Source organism: Nothobranchius furzeri, chromosome 3, assembly GCF_043380555.1.
Source record: "Nothobranchius furzeri strain GRZ-AD chromosome 3, NfurGRZ-RIMD1, whole genome shotgun sequence".
Lineage (NCBI taxonomy): Eukaryota > Metazoa > Chordata > Actinopteri > Cyprinodontiformes > Nothobranchiidae > Nothobranchius > Nothobranchius furzeri.
This window is the reverse complement of record NC_091743.1, coordinates 76,652,879-76,671,609: the sequence shown is the minus strand read 5'-3', so window position 1 is coordinate 76,671,609 and position 18,731 is coordinate 76,652,879. Positions and strand designations below refer to the sequence as shown.

General features: G+C 42.7%; 1 protein-coding gene across 1 annotated transcript; it reads left to right on the top strand.

The window, feature by feature from the left end:
* Nucleotides 1–204: 204 nt before the first annotated feature.
* Nucleotides 205–17,277, top strand: nmur3 (neuromedin U receptor 3). The gene is made up of 3 exons (XM_015958401.3): nt 205–291; nt 4,295–5,195; nt 12,809–17,277. The coding sequence occupies exons 2-3, from the start codon at nt 4,358–4,360 to the stop codon at nt 13,237–13,239; spliced, it is 1,269 nt and encodes a 422-aa protein (XP_015813887.3). The 5' UTR covers nt 205–291; nt 4,295–4,357; the 3' UTR covers nt 13,240–17,277.
* Nucleotides 17,278–18,731: the final 1,454 nt, after the last annotated feature.

Here is an 18,731-nt window from a genome sequence, read left to right as displayed (position 1 = left end):
CTCTCTCTCTCTCTCTCTCTCTCTCTCTCTCTCTCTCTCTCTCTCTCTCTCTCTCTCTCTCTCTCTCTCTCTCTCTCTCTCTCTCTCTCTCTCTCTCTCTCTCTCTCTCTCTCTCTCTCTCTCTCTCTCTCTCTCTCTCTCTCTCTCTCTCTCTCTCTCTCTCTCTCTCTCTCTCTCTCTCTCTCTCTCTCTCTCTCTCTCTCTCTCTCAACTTTGACATCCATCATTCGCTCCAGCTTCTCCGTTTGCCCCCTCGTCTCCAGCGCGCGCTTTCAGGAGACCTACGGACAGGTGAGGATTGATATTTTCTGACTTTGTGGTCTCATTATGAACGCAGCTCTGAACGAGCTCAAAAAAGACAACTAAATCTACTATTTAAAAAGCATTATAATTTACTGGTAGATTATATCCCACAATAAAACAAGAGTATTATTATCTTTTACATAAATACTGCTCAGTTCACATTTTTATCAAATAGCACTGAATTTTCTTGCCTTGAACAAAAACAATTAACCTTTCAGGGAAGCCATTAGCATGAGTCATTGCTGTGTTTGTAAGGGCAAGCCCAGGATGATGAGAATGATCCGAACCCATTAATGAGGCAGCAGAAGCTACTTTCTCCAGTCTAAAGGGAATCTGCCTCTTTATTTATGTGAACAGCTTCCTTCTTCATCATGAAGCGTGATCAGTGAGTCTTTGACTTTAATTGGATGAAACTGTTTCACTTATTTTCTATCATTTTGAACATAATTTTACCATAAATGTGCTTTTCTTGCTGTTTTCCATCCCAGAGATATCGGTTTCATATCAGGAAGCAAATGAAAAACAAATTAATATAGAGATGGACAGAAATGTATGTATTTTTTGGTTGATTATTACACAAACCTTTTCATGCAGAGCTCAATTGCAGCAACAGGGTATTTTTCATTTTCCATTGATGGCATGTTTATATATATATATATATATATATATATATATATATATATATATATATATTGCATTAAATCAGAAATCTGAGTTTTTTCTCAGAGGACAACACCTAGAAGCAGCAGCAGCTCAGGCGGTAGAGCGGGTTGTTCATTAATTGGAAAGTTGTAGGTTCTGTCCCGGCTCCCGCCAGAGAATGCTGCTGTAGTGTCCTTGGGCCAGACGCTTAACCCACCTTGCCTGCTGCTGGTGGTCGGAGGGACCGGTGGCGCTTCTGTCAGCGTGCCCCAGGTCAGCTGTGGCTAGCTCATCATCACTCGTGTGTGTGCATGTGTGGATGACTGGTTGTGTTGTGAATCACTTTGGGGGGTTGTAGAACCCTAAGAAGGTGCTATACAAAAACAGAACATTTACAGGTGGGCAACTTCAGTCCTCGAGGGCCAGTATCCTGCATCTTTTTGTTGCTTCCCCGTTCCAACACAGGTAATTCACCTATTCAGCAGCTCATCAGGCTCTGCAGAAACCGGTTAATCACCTGCTGATTGAAATCAGGCATGTTGAAAAAGGGGAAAACACTAAAACAAGCAGGATAGCAGCCCTCAAGAACCAGGAATGCCCACTCTTGATTTAGGGGCAAATGTATTTCACCTTTAAGCCCCTTTCTGTAATGCCTTTAATTTGTGAACGCACACGTCTGCAATTACAATGTTTTCTCACGTTATGCTATTAATTCATTATATATGTAGCTCCCGCTCTCTGGAATGCACTGCCGCTCACTATCTGTCAGTCACCATCCACTGGTGTCTTCAAGCACCGTAGGGTTTGGCTTTTAGATAGAGATGTTTTACTTGTTTATTGTGTGTTTTAATTGCTGCTTTTATCGTTACTTTTATGTGTCTGTTTTTATGTTTGGAGGCGCTTTGGTCAGCTCCCATGCTGTTTTTTTTAAATGCCTCATATAAATAAAATTAGCGTGGTAAATACAGTATAAACAATATATATTCCAGACTTGTCAATAAGAAATTTCACCAAGGTTGCAAATGTTTCACATTCGATTTGAACGCAGAGATCCACCACTGTTGAAATTAGGTCCAAGGTAAGTTTTTGACTATTTTTGAGGTGCTTTTCGGCAAGTTTATTCTGTGGGCTTTCTTCACATTTGCCGGTTATGGAGTAGAGTCATGCAGTCATGGAATCTGTATTTTTGTAGCTGTGAAGGTGGCTGTAGCTGCTCCATGATTGGCCGTGTCCTTGCAGCTTTGTAAACAGCAGGAAAATGCCGCTCAGCTTACTTCCACAAACGCTATAGGAGCCTAAGTCTCCTCCCCTTCTGGTTGGCTCATCAGTCCCAAAACAACGACAAAAAGAATGCAAGTGAACGGAGCTGTTAAAGCTATTTTCTGATCCGCTTTGCCTTAACGCCCTGAATCACACACTATGTTGTATTTTAATTTAAATGAAAAGAAATGATGTGAGTTTTGACTTTGTCTGTCACATAATTTGAGATTTGTTAGCTTGTAAAAATTCTTACATAAAATTGCTACAATTCAGACCTTGCGTATTAGCCTGGCCCGCCAGACTTGTCCTCTGTTTAATGGGCTCGACACACGGGAGGCGACAAACGACCGCGATCAGCGAAATTTGTCGCCATCGCTTTTATTACCTGACACACGGGAGGCGATCCGCGGCAGCGGCCAGCGGCAAAGTCGTCTACGCGTTCTGTTCCATGGCGAAATCGAAACTTCCGTTGTTTTGTTTGGCTGTGTCAGGTTGGAGGGAATTAAGGTTATTTAAGTGGTTCAGAGTTAATAAAGTGGTAGATATGATGTTTCACAAGGTGCTGCTAGAGTTATGTGAAATCTTACTTCTGATTTTACTATATAAAACATAATAACAATCAACTTCTCCTCCATGTTTGCTCGGAGATGTACGGAGCATCCTGTCCGCTCATTGGTCAGTGAGTGAAACCTCCATTGAGTGGTCCTCGTCCAAGCGACAGCGATGAAAAGTTGAAAATGTTTTAACTTTCTGGGATCGCGTCCCTGGGTCGCCTGTGCACGACACGTGCACGAGCGCAAAATTTCACACGCACGTTTTTCGCATTTCGCTTAGTAGGAGGGAGACCTGCGATTATCGCTTTGTCGCGCATGTCTCATTGAAAATGAATGGAGGAGAGGCGATGTCGCCTCCCGTGTGTCGAGCCCATAATTCTGTACAGAGAAAGGGTTTGGTAACTCTCTAATAACCTCGCCCCTTGAGAATCCTAACCGAGCCAATCAGCACTGAGCAGCGTATGTCACACAGTTTCTCATGAACAACGACGATGGTGTTTGAAGGTGAGTTCGCCGCGGCGCTTTCCTCTTGGACACCTCTTTAAAACCACAGCAAAAAAACCACTGAGCCTTTCTTCTACAGAAAGATGTTAGCGCCATCGCCAGGCTCCATTTTTGACTACATGCTATAGAAAATTTGATTTTAATTTGAATTTAAATTTGGCTTGCTATAGAAATGATATTTTCTTCTTCTTCTACATCTAAAAAACTACAGCATCACGTGGTACAGTCAGCATTTCAGCATTTTTTTCTGATTGGTAATTTTTGAGCTTGTAAGTCCCGCCTCTCATGGGCCTCTCTGCCTTTAAGTAACCAGACGTACTCTGCTCAGTGCTGATTGGCTCGGTTAGAATTCTCAGGGGGCGGGGCTATTTGCATGGGAGAGTTACCAGACCCTTTCTCTGTGCAGAATCAAACAGAGGACGAGTCTGGCGGGCCATGCTACTGGCGTATGTGATGTCGCTGCAGAATCTCTCTTATCACATGGGCAGAATGTTTGCTTTGGTTTAATGCTCCTTCTGTCGTCCTGGAAGAGAGATCAGAAACTTGCTAAACTTACAGCCATTTTCTTCTCCGTGTCTCATTCAATGACATCAGTATGGTGAGAGGCGCTTGTAGTCCTACATGCATTTTCACACAAAACCTAAAATAACTTGCTTTTGTGTGAAAATAAGCGCTTTCTTGGCATCAAAATGTGTCTTTAAAGTTCACGGACATCATATGTGAAATCCATGGCTCATATTAGAAAATAGCTTTTATCCTCCCACTGACTTGCATTCATTTTTCTATTTTTATATCTGGAGACCCATGGTCCAGAAGAAGATGGGTGAGTTAGTCTCACGATGGGGTAGGAGCGAGCTTGGCAAAAGCAAAAGATATTTTTCTTAGATTATTTAACTGAATAAATGTTACAGAGTTCAAAAAATCATACTTAATTCCTAAAAAAGGAGAAACTCCAGGTTTCTACTTTGAGAATTTAAAAACTGTTAATGATGGCCATCTGTTTCTTCTTCCTTTTTGTCTTTAAACTACAGTTCTCTGGATTCGAACAAACCTCTACGACATCTCCAATCATTCATTCAGCTTTTTTAACCACGATGGAGCCCTCTTTTCACAGTTCCACCTTTTCCTCCCTGCTCTTCAACAGTAGCATACCCCTAAACTCCTCAACAAACAACAGCATTGAGCAGTTTACTGAAGTCAACCTGTTTGATATCCTTGGTCCAAAACGATCTCCCCTTTTCTTCCCCGTGACCACAATTTATCTTCTCATCTTCCTCACTGGCTTGTCTGGAAATCTGCTGACATGTGCAGTGATAGCTAAGCACAAGAAGATGAGAAACCCCACTAACATTTACCTCGTGAGCCTGGCTGTATCGGACCTCCTCGTGCTCATGTTTGGCATGCCCTTAGAGATCTATGACCTGTGGGAGAACTACCCCTTCCCTTTTGGTGAGGGCGGCTGCTACTTCAAGATCTTCCTGTTTGAGACAGTCTGCTTTGCATCTATTCTCAATGTTACCGTGCTGAGCATGGAGAGGTACATCGCCGTGGTGCATCCCCTCAAAACACGATACCTGTCCACCAACCAGCATGCCAAACGCATCATCACGGTGGTGTGGGTGGCGTCAATGGTCTGTGCCATCCCCAACACCTCCCTCCATGGTATCTTCTACTTGCCAGAGAAACTGGAGGAGTCAGCCATATGTACTGTGATCAAGCCCCTGTGGATCTATAACTTAGTGATGCAAATCACAACTGTGTGTTTCTATTTTGTGCCCATGATGATTATCAGCATGCTATACTTGGTGATGGGCATCCATCTGGGCAGAGAGAGGCAACATGCCAGGAGGAACCTGGGGAAGAACTGCGGCAACACCAGAAGTAAGATCAGTGCTGAGAACAGGCGCCGGAGACAGGTCATCAAGATGCTCTGTGAGTAGATCAACAACATGTTGAAAAGTGTTATCAGTTTTGGATTAGTTCCAATCTGACAGGATTTCTACTCATTAGCTCATTCTGATCACACACTTGTCCTAAAAAGTGAGATCGGGGTTATTAATTAATTCCTTTCATAAAAGCCTCTCTGACAACTTGGCAGTTAAAGGTGCAATATGTAAGAAAGAAGTAAAAATGACACCCTGTGGTCAAATTTGGTAACTTTAGGCCAAACAAGTCACTGTCTCACTACCATTCTGTGAGTGTCATGGCTGTTGCCAGCTACGGCTCAGCACCTGAAGATTCTAGATGACGATCGAAGATGACTCATCCACAGTAAAGCTTGGCATACACTGTGCGACTTTTTCCACACGTATGTGTGGTAGCAACACGTCGGACCTGAAAATGTGCTAAAAATAGATTTAACACAACACGTTGGGCTGCTGTGCTGTTATTGACAGCTTGTTGTCCTTCAGGCTTATCGTAAGACAACACAAATGGGTTTATGGGGGTTGGAGGAGGAAGACAAAGGAAAGGACGTTTTGGGATCCTTTTTATTTGACATGAACCTGGAAAACACGCTTTCTTGCCAATCCTCATCATCGTGTGTGGAGTAAAGTGTAAAAATAAAAGGAAACCTTGTGTGTTGGAGCCGGGTTGTGTGAGCATTTCTGGTACATTTAGGTTACAGCACTGCTTCAACAGTGCAGTCCTATCACAAGCAACTTGCAAAATGTTTGATATTCATGTGACTGAATGAATGCTTGATCGGGAGTTGGCCGTGAGGTGTTCATTGCTTCTCGTAACCCCTTGTATACTACACAATGCAAAAATCAACCCAACATCAAAGATTCTCGAACAAGAAGAAAATCGTCTCAAAATGGTCCAATAAAACCACACAGTGTACGTCTGATTGATAGAAAAATACATTTCACTGTGACATCCAGATGTTTGTAATTGAAAAAGAACCTTTAGTTATTTCGAGCTGACTATTTGCCTCTAATTCACAGTTAGCATAGTTAGTCCAACAATAGCTTAACGTTAGCTCAGCGTTAGCACAATGTTAGCTCAAAATTAGCTCAACGTTAGCCTCTAGCCTTCTTTACCCGATATGAGAGTAAAACAAAAAGATGCCGTGGTTCGTAGGGGTCAAAGAAATAATTTCTGGGTCACTCCTGTTCAGTGTTGGGAGTAACGCCGTTTAAGTATAACGGCGTTTCTAACGGCGTTCTTTTATAGGTAACGGAATAATCTAATTAATTACTTTTCCCGCCGTTACAACGCCGTTACCGTTACTGGGGACGGAAGGTTGTGCGTTACTATGTGTTTGTCGAACGTCGAGCAGCAGCGTGAGGCTTTCTGACCGCCACACTTCAGCTGCAGCCAGGGAGAGAGAGGTGTCGGTAACGCTCTTACAAACACGATGATTATTGGCCGGGTGGGCGGAGACCCTCAGTGTTCTCAGTGTCTCAGTCGCTGCTGCTGGAGACACAACAAAGCAATGACGGGAATAACTCCGTTTAAAATAACCGCGTTAATAAAAAATATTTCTTTCTGTAACGAGCAAACTAATTAATTACGTCTTCTTTTATCAAAACGTTGTTCTAATGGGCCAATGGCCCCATATTGTTCATGTTACTGATAAGGAAATGCGTGCGTTAAGCAGCGCGGTGTGTTGAAGCGTTCATCAGCTGATCAGGAGCTAAAGAGGTAGATGTTTAAGAGCATCACGGCCCGTGAAGAACGAGGAAGACGTGATGAATAGTCTACGGCTGCAGACCCGCAGATTTGTTGCTGCAGCAGCGAATCTGCGGGTCTGCAACCGTGCCCTTAGCATGACAGCGCGACGTCCCGAAGGTCCGCTCACCTGTTCACCGCTCAGACGTCCTGATCTTCTACCTTCCTAGATCATCCAGCTGTAACCTGTTTCTGATCATGTCTTTAGTCCCGCTGTAACACTGATGCATCAGTCTCAGACGTCATGGAGCTCAGGTGTTATTAGAACTACCTGTGTGTGTTTACCACCCAGCTTCAGCTCTTCTGTGGTTGGGCCTGACCCAAGTTAGTAAATGTAAGTCCTCCATCAGATTTGTGCCTCTTCTAGTGTCATTTTAAAGGATTTATTTATTTAACCATTACTAGACCAGCAGCAACAGAAATGCTAGTAAAAAGACACAATTATGTGAAGCTGGAAAAATTAGAATGCTGTGCAAAATTACATTTATTTCTGTAATTTAACTAGACTGAGAGACCATTTAAAGGCTCGGGAACCTTTACAGGTGTTTCTATTTGCAATTTTAAATTTTAGCTGATTGGGGTCTTGTTAAATATCACACAGTGACCTTTTAATAGTCTTGATTAGTGTAATGTTCCTATTAGTAGTTCCTCCTGTTAAGTGCTTATTTGTTTAAATTATTCAGGTTTATAAAAACATTTGGACATACATTTTATTATGTTCAGTCATTAGTCATTTATATTTTATTATTGTAGTAATTCTTGCATTCTTTAATGAAAAAAGTAACTAAGTAGTTACTTTTGTTGGTAATTAGTTACTTTTATGATCTTGTAACTCAGTTAGTAACTGAGTTACTTTTTTGACAAAGTAATCAGTAACTATAACTAATTACTTTTTTAAAGCAACATTCCCAACACTGCTCCTGTTATTGCCTTAGGACTTTTACCAAACATGTTGAATTACAAATGACGGAGCTGCAGCGCTGACTCAGCAGATGTGCAGGCTCACCGATTGCTCAGCTAAAGCTTGGTTTACGCTTCTCTGTCAGCTCCGCAAGGGACAGACACGCACGGATTGACGGAAGCGTTTTGCTCTCATACTTCTCCGTCTCCAGGAGAATGTTGCAAAGCAATTGCCCGGCAGGACAACAGAGGGCGTAGCGCTGTTCTGTGGTATCCTGCCATGTATCGGTCCAAGATAGTGTGTTTATATTGTGTTTTTTGTGTATATAAGAGACTTTTAACACGGACATATTTGTCTCTCATTCTCCCACCTCTTCATGTGCTCCCCACCTCTAAACCCACGTTTCCTGCCATTTCTGTCCACAAATTAAACGCTTGCTGTGCATCTTTTCACTCCTCCAGTCACGGGAGAATTAAACGGTCATATTTTTAGAGTTTTATCGCGAGATATTCTTCAAGCTTCACCGTGTCTGCCGCTCGTTGAACTCGGCTCTTTTTGCAATGGCGGCGCTGTAAACAACAGCAACATCCTGACCAATCACAAGCTTGCGTAATCCGTCCCGTTCGACGGATGTTTAAAAAAGTGGGCTCGACTCCGTACGTACTTGCGTGCCCTACGTAAGGACGGATAATGGCGTTGCGGGTCTCCGCACTGACGCAGACGGAGAAGCATAAATCAGGCTTAAGACAACGACCCTCTTTGGCCGTTATGAAAGGAGAAAATCTGACAACTCTGTGTGTGTGTGTGTGTGTGTGTGTGTGTAAAATCTGTTTGTTGATATCAGAAACTGCGCTGAACCTGCTGCTGTTTTGTAAACCAATTCCTTTCTAAATGGTTAAGTAAATAACTAGTGTTTGTTTGTTTGTTTGTTTGTATGTGTTAGTGTAAATGCTCGTGTATATTTACCTTTGAGTTAAACATATTTGTTGTTATTCACATTTATCAAATCCATCTTTTTCTGTAAAAACTACATTTAAAATTAAGGCAAACACTGTTTCTCCACAGGAGTGTGTGTGTTTGTTCATTTTCATCTGTCTAGCCTGTTTAGATAGACAAAAATGACTACATTTATCAATTGCAGTGTTTTGTTTAGAAACATTTCTTTATTTGATTAAATTTACCGGACTGCCTCTTCTGTTTTGGCAAAACACCAGCATCATGACAAAATGCAGCAGCAAATCTCTGAAAACGACCCAACCTCTGTGTGGAAAAGTTTCAGGAACATCACCAACTACAAACTCAGAACCCCCACCTCCATCGATAATCTGCTCTTGGCAAACAACCTAAACAATTTCTATAGAGCTCCGGGAGTTGACGTCACTTCTCCCGGCATGCAACAGTTCAAATCGAAACAGCGCCATATTGACATGTAGAAGCCAGCAGCTGGACTATTTGTTATTGTCAGAAAACTCAATCAGACAGGAAATATGGCAGATTCCTGTTGTGCCCCAGGATGCAGAACAGACGCAGACGACATAAGGAATGAGCCATCTACAGGATTCCCCAAGATCCGGAGCACTGAAGAGCTGGCCCCAGTGTTTACGAGCATCTTCCACTCCTCACTGGAGGCATCTCATGTGCCTGCCTGCTTCAAGATCTCCACCATAGTCCCTGTCCCCAAGAAACCAAGAATCACTGGACTAAATGACTACTGACCTGTGGCTCTGACATCTGTGGTCATGAAGTCATTTGAGCACCTAGTTCTCTCCCACCTCAAGACCCTCACAGCACCCCCCCCCCCCCCCCCCCCCGGACCCCCTGCAGTTTGCCTACAGAGCAAACAGGTCTCTAGATGACACAATCAACATGGCTCTGCAATTCATCCTGCAGCATCTGGACTCCCCAGGTACCTACGCCAGGATATTGTTCGTGGACTTCAGCTCTGCATTCAGCACAATCCTGCCAGACCTCCTCCAAGACAAAATGTCCCAGATGAACATGCCTGACCCCATCTGCAGGTGGATCACTGACTTCCTGACGGACAGGAAACAACAAGTCAGGCTGGGGAAGAATGTCTCGGACCTACGGACCGTCAGCACCGGCTCACCACAGGGCTGTGTTCTTTTCCCTCTGCTCTTCTCCCTGTACACCAACAGCTGCACCTCCAAACATGAGTCTGTCAAACTAATTAAGTTTGCTGACGACACCACCATCATCTGACTCATCACTGATGGGGATGCGTCCGCTTACAGAATGGAGGCTGAATGGCTGGTGTCCTGGTGCAGCCACAACAACCTGGTGCTAAACACCCAGAAGACAGCAGAGGTTGTTGTGGACTTTAGGAACACCCCCCCCCCCCCCAAACCTGTCCGACACTCCCATCACGATGGTGGATTCATGTCGCTTCCTGGGCACCACCATCACCCAGGACCTCAAATGGGAGCCCACGATCACCACCATCAGAAAAAAGGCCAAGCAGAGGAATGAACTTCCTGAGGCAGCTGAAGAAATTCAACCTATCACCACAGTCGATGAGGCAGTTCTACACCGCTATCATCGAGTCCATCCTCACCTCCTCCATCACCGTGTGGTACGCTGGAGCTACCACCAGGGACAAGAAGAGGCTGCAGCGTGTCGTGCGCTCTGCAGAGAAGGTCATTGGCTGCAAACTCCCCTCCATACAGGATCTGTACACCTCTAGGACATTGAGGCGTGCAGGTTGGATAACAGCTGACTCGTCTCACCCTGGACACAGTCTCTTCAGCTCGCTCCCATCTGGCAGAAGGCTCAGATCCATTCGGACCAGAACCTCTTGCCACAAAAACAGTTTCTTCCCCTCTGCAGTTGGACTTTTGAATGAAAATCCTAGGGCAGCCCACTCAAGTCGATTGGTCCCAGTCACGTGACCCGATGCTGTGCTTGAAAAACATCCAGATTAGTACCTACACGGGGTAGATAGCGGCTTCTCTAATTCTTGCCACTTTTTACATTAATAATTTTATCATGACTGTTTTATTACTTCCTATATTTGCTTATCTCTTATTTTTTTTATCTTTCTTACCTTCTGCACCAAATACCGCAGCAATTTCCTAATGTTGTGACTTGGCACACATATGGCAATAAAACCTTCTGATTCTGAAAAACCCATGCACACCACTAACTTCTAAAGGAGACTGGTGAAAAGACCGCACAACACAAGAAATCAAGGCATTTCTTCTCTTTCTTCCTGGTTACCATGGTGACGAGAACACCTGCAGGGTCTGATAATTGCACCACTCCCTAATGTGAAAAGGTCACATACCTTATATGCAATTCATTCATATGGGAGCAAGGCTAAATTAGAGCTGCAGCTTCTTAGTTTTTAAAGGCCAAGTTAACAGGGAAACCATTTTGCTGGTTATCGATCACTCTGAGCTTCACTTGCAAGCTAAACGTGGAAATAGTCTTCTGCCCCATCTTTCCCTTCTCCAGTCAAAGTTTACAGCTCAAAACTAAATGGTGACTACATTTAAAGTCATCTACAAATCAGTATTTACTATACTCTTTTAATTGTCATTCATAAATGTGTATTTTTTAAAGGGGGAAATGTAAAACTTTACCTACAATCATTGTCAGTGTCTGTATTTATTGCACTTAGTTTTTCCAAAGTAGAAATAAAACACAGAGTCGAAAAAGACTTAGATCATAATTTATAGGCAGCAACCCAAAGGAATCAACCTTATCAAGACCAGAGATTGGAGAGACCCGCCTGACATCAGCAACCCATTAGGAGTAATCAGGGCTACGTGTTTAGTACTTTAGCAGAAACAGGACTCGGTTTTTGTATTTGCAGACCTTTGAGAGCTGAGAGAATATGTAATTTTGATGAACAGTGAAGGGTTTGTCCAGTGTTTAAAGAACGTTGGTGTGCCTAACAGCAGCTTCGTGACAAAGAACAGAAAGAGATCTTAAGCTTTACATCAAAACCCTTTAATATTCAATCATTTTTAGTTTTGTAATTAAACTTAAATTAGGAGGCAAAATAGTGAAGATTTTAATTCAGTCAAAACATGACAGATTAAATCTGATAAAACATCTTTAGATGGGTAGATTCATTTATAGAGCAGAGCATAAACCTCCAAAATAAGAGAGTTGCAGTAGCAACAAGTTAAAGTGTAAGACTGATATCTACAACCAGCATCTCCTGCTGTGTCTGATGCCATATGTCATCTATGATGAGAGCCAAATTTAGACTGCACCTGCTCCACCTCCACCTGTAGGAGCTCGTGCTCAGAGAACCAGGAGAGTGACCTGGGAGCACTCGTCGGAGGAAACCTCTCAGATTTGTCGAGAATTTGATGTTTTTCTAGTTAATCTATTACCACCCGTCTTGATTTATTTTACAACTTTTAAAATTTCAGTCTTTGAATAAATGATTGAGTCCTTTCTGCATGGTAGCTGCCGTCAAGGTCAAGCGTTTGCTCATAAAAAGCTGTAATTCAGGATTAACCAGTAATTAGATTTAAAAACGGAACTAGCCACTAACGCTAGCTCTGACGCTCATGCTACCTGTCAATCAAATCTAATTATTCATAGTTTCAAACAATTAATTACATCTAAATGGAAGGGTTACAAAAAATTCACCCCCTTAGAGTTGCCATGATTGTAAACTAGATCTAATAAACCTAAAACGTTTTTATGAACCAGGCTGCAAACATGCTTATTTCTGCTCTGAATTTGGCATTTTTAACATGGGAGTCAATGAGGATTTGCTTGCTTCTGGTGCCAGCCCCTAGTGGATGAGGGTGGAACAGCAGTTCTGGGTGTCTGGGGTTCCCAGTTGTTATTTATGCAGGTGTGCATTGTATTGTTTTAGTTTTAGATGGACGATATGACAAAGCAGCTTTTTTATGAGCCTGGACACTTTGGAACAATCTCGAACGGAAGTGTTGAGCATTCCTCTGATCCTGCTCTTTCTGTTTTCCCCCTCCAGCAATCGTGGTGGCCGTGTTCGGAGTCTGCTGGGCTCCTTTCCACATTGAGCGGCTCCTGTGGAGTTCAGTCAGCCATTGGACTGACGTGATGCATAACGTATACCAGTATGTCCACATCCTGTCAGGCATCTTCTTCTACCTCAGCTCTGCAGTCAACCCCATCATCTACAGCTTGCTATCCACCAGGTTCAGGGAGTGTTTCCGGGAACTCATGTGCTCTCATCCTGAGGACAAAAGCTCAGTCCAGGACTCGCCACCATTCCCAAAGATTTTACTAAATGCCTCCATCTCTAGTTCACAATGCCAAGCAGAAGTCAAGGAATCCATTTCTTTCATCCCTTTGCTTTCTCCTAAGATAGCATCCAGCATGGAGACAGCAGTCTTTCCATGTGAAAGCAAAGAGACCACCTGCAAAACATCCATGTTCTGAGTTTTGTTGATTTTGACACAGCAGCACCTGAAGCAGAGTCAATTTGAAGTTACAAGTGGACTCTGGGGAATTATTTTGCTTTCTTGCAAAGAGAGATATATTGCCTCGATGAATATCAATTTTCTCACAGGAAACGGTAAACACAGCTTCGTAAAGGTTTTTATTTTTTCAAATTGATGGGAACATGCTGGCTCTGTACAGAGCACTGATACGAGCAAAAAAAAAAGAAGAATAAAAAGTGCCGGTATTCCCCATAGATTCACGCTGATGAAGTGCAGTCTGACAGGCAAATGTTTTAAACCATTCACATTTCCACCATGGGAAAGGTCAGTGGTAAAGGACCATTTAGGTTTGTTTGTAAATGGTATCCACCATGCCTCATAAGGAGGACCAAGGATGGAAATGTGCATGAGCTGTAACAATGTGCAGTTACCTTTTTACCAAGTTTTCTTAATGAAATCATGCAAAAAATCTATCTGTGCATATCTGAGTTGTGCCACACAAGTTGCACAAGTCTGGATCATCTGCTGATTTTTAAGCAGCAGTACAACAGATCAATGCATTCATCACTAATGTATTGGAGATTGGTGCAAAAAGGCAACATCAACCAAAAGTACTAGATTTTTGGTAAACTCCGGTAAATATCAATCATAACCATACACAGTATATGTTTACATGGCTGCAAGTAATCAGAATTAATGCCCTATCAGATCAGAAATTCTTCATGTAAACACGCCAATCTGATTATTGACATGTTTACTGAGTCATGGCCCTGAGACGACTCTTGTCGTGATTTGGCGCAATATAAATAAACTTGAAATTGAACATTCTGATTCGATACCGCCCGCTCGGAATGAAATTCCATTCTGAATGAGAAAGGTGCTTTTGTCCAATCACCATTCCAATTGATGTACATGTACACACTCATTCGAACTGTTGGAGTAAAGTAATGCCCACTGTGCATGTGCACTACTTCAATGTGATGTCTTTCCGCCTTTGCAGACGCTCAGGACAAGTCTGAGGAGCTGGAGGAAGGTGTGAGCGGGTGATCGTTAGTACGCCATCCTGCCCTCCTCTTCTGTGGCGGAGGAGCAGCAGCGTTACCTACTGCTGAGCCTGTAGCTTAGTTCAAGCCTTCAGTTAAAAACAAAAGCATACAGGCAAAAATGCAAAAAAGGTTCATAATGGGAGAAAAAAATGTAATTCCACGAACAAAGCTAGAGAATAAGAAAATAAAATGTGAGGAGAAAGGCGTGTAGACATTTGTTTTTCTGGGAAAGACTTCTCTGCGCATGCTCAACCTGTTTATTCTGACTGAATGCTCAGTCGCTGTGTACTCATGGCATGATTGGATCATTTACTATCCATGTAAACAGAGATTTGGGATTTAGGGGACATTTAGTGCATGTAAACGTAGTTACTGACGTGTGGTCAGAGGGGACACTTCCTCCCCTGTAATCATCATCTTTATTTCTATAGCACCCTCCATCGTCCAAGAGGCGAACCAAAGTGTTGCACACATATAAAACATTTTAAACAACACATGACCAACGATAAAATATACATAAAACAAACAAAAGCAAAGAATATCAGTAAAAAGCAGGATAAAATAATGAAAATACAACTGGATAAGTAGTCTAAAATTGTCTAAAGATATAGCTAACTCGTGTGCTGAGGGAACGCCACTCTATAAAAGTGAGTCTTGATCCGACTCTTAAAAACCAGCAGTGAGAGTTAGGGTTAGGGTTACCATCAGTAGAAGGTCATTCCACAGCTTGGGGACCAAAACTGAGAAAGCCCTGCCTCCTCTAGTCGAGCGTTTTGCTCGTGGAACGACTAGTAAGTCTTGCTGTGATGACCTAAGTGCATGTGATGGGTTGCAGCGGGTGAGTGGTTCAGACAGATAGCTAGCAGCACTGCCCTGCAGAGACTTAGGAACAAGTATCTTGAACCTGACTCAGAAAGGTACTGGAACCAGTGCAGATTGGCCAAAATGGGCGTGATGTGTTCCTGTTTTCTGGTGCCGGTCAGGAATCCAGCAGCAGCATTTTTGAGCAAGTTCAGCCGTGATCGTGACAAGTAAAACGCTAATAATGGTTTAATAATAAAAATCAATGTGTTCACTGACTGGCCTATATCCTTGATACGTTATGTCATGTGCCCAAGCATATCAAGATGGCACATCCCCATTGTCCACCGTTGTTATCAGCTGTCTGTTGACATTATAGATTGAAAAGTGGCAAAATAAAAACTATCAGCATGGTGAACACGTGAAGCCCTGTAGCCTGCACAAGTAGACAGAAGAAGGACAATAATATCACATTTCATTGGTGTCCGGCTGATAAAATACACTGAAGGAAATAGCTAACAGTTCTAGTGGATGAATCATCCACATCATGGCAGCTAAAGTCAATAAAAAAGTCAAGTATGTGCACCACATGTCCAGACACAAACAAGTTATAGCCATCTGTTGGGGTTATTAGGAGCGAACAATTAGTAAGCTTCAACTTACTTTTGGATTCTTCAATAAATTCTGTAAATATGTAAATATTTACTGATTTATTAATTAATTAAGATATTCTTAGATATACGGGGCACCATTCCCCTTTAACCGGGGAAAAATTGAATCCAAAACTCTTATCAGTCTTTCTTGAAGTTCGTAGAATCCTTGGAGCAGAGACTTCTCTTCGACACAACAAAGCTACTGGAGACGAAAATCTGAATTTTATAACGTTTAATTAACAGTTTGTCAAATGAATAAACAGTGGCATAAATGAATAATAACCATGTGATATAATAAAAGGATGTATATTCAAAATAATGTTCAAGGTGTTTTGTGTGTATGTATGTGTGTGTGTGTTTCTAAAATGGAGTCTGTATGCAAGATGGCTGACCCCTTTGTCTGGCTAAAGTGTGGGTGGCAACTTGCACTTTAACTTCCAAAGCACTTAGAATCAGTAGTAACTTAACCTTAAATCACTCAAAACATTTCAAAGGATCATGAAACAACACAAAAGATTAATCACAAGTTAATATCTTTTAGTTTATCAGCCTGGCCATGGCCAAAACATTTAAAGATACCAAACAATGATTAATAAGCAGTTTATTATTTCAAAATGACCCGAAGGACGAATTGGGAGCGAAAGAGGAAGACACGAAGCTACTTTTAAGCAATAGCGCGGTTTTATTGCTTATTCTGGACTATAGAGGAAACGGGAGAAGAAAAGGAGAGAGAGAAATGAGTTTTCTGATCACCAGAGCATCAAGGCGTCCCCAGCTGTTTGATTTGACGGTTCTCCGTGTTTCCCCGCAGTTTTCAGCGTCATCCGTCGGTTTGATGCTTTCTCCGTTGTTTGGCTCCACGAGTGTTTCTCCACGGGCTGGACACAAAGAGAACGAAGTTTCTTTTGTGCTGAGTTTGACAACTTACAGCGTCTCTGAGAGCTGGATGGAGCTCCGAACGTTCCCAGTCAGGTCCTGATGGAGTTCGAGTGGCTTTGTAGCGGTTTTGTGGCTCAACTTGGGCACTTAGAGCTTCCGCGTGCTCAAGTTGTCGGAGCGTTCGACAAGCGTGTCCTTACCGCCAGGTATCCTGGGCAAAAGAACGAGGTTTCTTTGTCTCTGCTGAAGATTTATGGTCTTAGTTCGCGGGAAAAGCTCCACGGCTTCCCGCACATGCGCAGAACGTGTTTCTGGTACTAGGCGGTAACATCACCCAATGCTTCCGTGTGCAAAGCATCATGGGAAATGAAGTTTCTTGGCGCTGATGTGATTATTTGCTTTCCAGAGCAATTTAAGCACAGTCATTTTGGAGAAAATCACTGCATAGTAATTTCCTCATGAGGTCAGACCCTCAACACATCTAATGAATTGTATGCCTAACCAGGTTAGACTCCTTTTATATATAATGACACGAAATGTGTTGTGTGTTTGGAGCGAGCAGCCTTTAATGTGATTGGTTTTGTGTTTACTGAGCTTGTCAGGTATGTATAAAAGTTATGTATTTATTAACCGTTTGGCCCACCTGAGATCTGCCCAGCCTCTAATGTTTTGTGTTTCTGTTTCTGTTGGTCGTGAGAATAAACAGAGAATCTCCAAAGTCAAACTGTGCCAAGGCAATCTTTCAGCATCAACTTGCAGTAGAGATCCGGTTACGCCTGTTTCAGACTGGAAGCATCAGCGGCGTGAAACGGCAGCGGAACGGTTTACTCGTGAACTTCCTTTTCACACCGAGGGAATTGGCTGCAGTACAACTTCCTCGCTGTGCTCTTCGCTGGACCCACAAGAATACACGATCCCTTGAGACTTCAGGTCACGGTTTGTTTATGCAGTCTGCCATTAAACCAAAGAGAAGGAAATCACGTTTAATATTGCTGTTTGATGTCATATATGATGCTCTTCTCCACAGCCGGGAATAAAGCTATGAAAAACACACCGCTGTACTTCTGGAATGATGCTGAGAGTAAATGAGCCATTGGGTCACATGTAAGCTTCATATATCTGAATCAGCATCGCTGCAGTACTTTTATTTAGAAATTTAGAGGTGATTTTACACTGAAACCGTGTGTGATTTCCTGTCTAATCCAATGTTAACTGCAGATATTGATGCATCCCAGAAGCAGCTCACGGCAAAAATAGAAACTGATGCCATCTTTAGAGGTGCGGCGTGCCGCTTGGGATGCACCTGGAAATTCCCATGCCACTGCTGGTTTGAAACACTCCATAGACTGTAATGGATTCTATTTGAAGCGGTGACGTTCTGCTGCCGTTCCGCGCCGCCGATGCTTTCAGTGTGAAACCGGGGTTACACCTTCATTGCTTCAGCTGTGTAAAGTCCAGGCCTGTCAATCATCCCTGTACTGAACAAGGACTGCCATCCCAAAGCTCATTAGCTATTTCAAACAGATATGGAAGTATGCTAAGCACGGCTAGTTTTTAGAAGCTTTTATTGTGGGATCATATAATTTAAAGTCTGACTCCAGAGCAGTCAGTGCCTCCCCAGTCATGAACCTCACCACACATCACTGGTGAGGAAGATAAACTCAATTGTGTCCTAATTACACAGCAAAGAGCCATTTAGCAAGTGCGATGTCATTGACAGGCTCACAACCCCAAGCTGACCAGAAGGAAACAGCATCCCCCAAAGATGCTAGACCTGCGCCCTACTTACTATAGACCCGATTTTTATGGTTAAGTGGTACGAAGCCGCCAATATTTTTCAACAACTGGATGTCATTTCATTCATTTTCAACAATGTCTTGATGGATATTTCAGAGATTAAAGGTAAAAACTACTGATTATATCTTTAAAAATCGGATCAATGCCTCCCTTGTTTTTGTGAAGCGCCTCGTGATTTTTATCTTGAGAGGAGCTATAGAAAAGATTTCTTCTTCTTCTTCTCCTTCTTCTTCCTTCTCCTTCTTCTTCTTCTTCTTCCCTGCTTAACACTCAGCTCTAAGGTTGTATTGGGGGTTAAATAGTTCCCGAGTGCA

Coding starts and splice junctions, on each gene's coding strand:
- nmur3 (XM_015958401.3), top strand. CDS start 4,358: ATGGAGCCCTCTTTTCACAGTTCCACCTTTTCCTCCCTGCTCTTCAAC. Junction 5,196..12,808: donor ACAGGTCATCAAGATGCTCT/GTGAGTAGATCA, acceptor TTCCCCCTCCAG/CAATCGTGGTGGCCGTGTTC.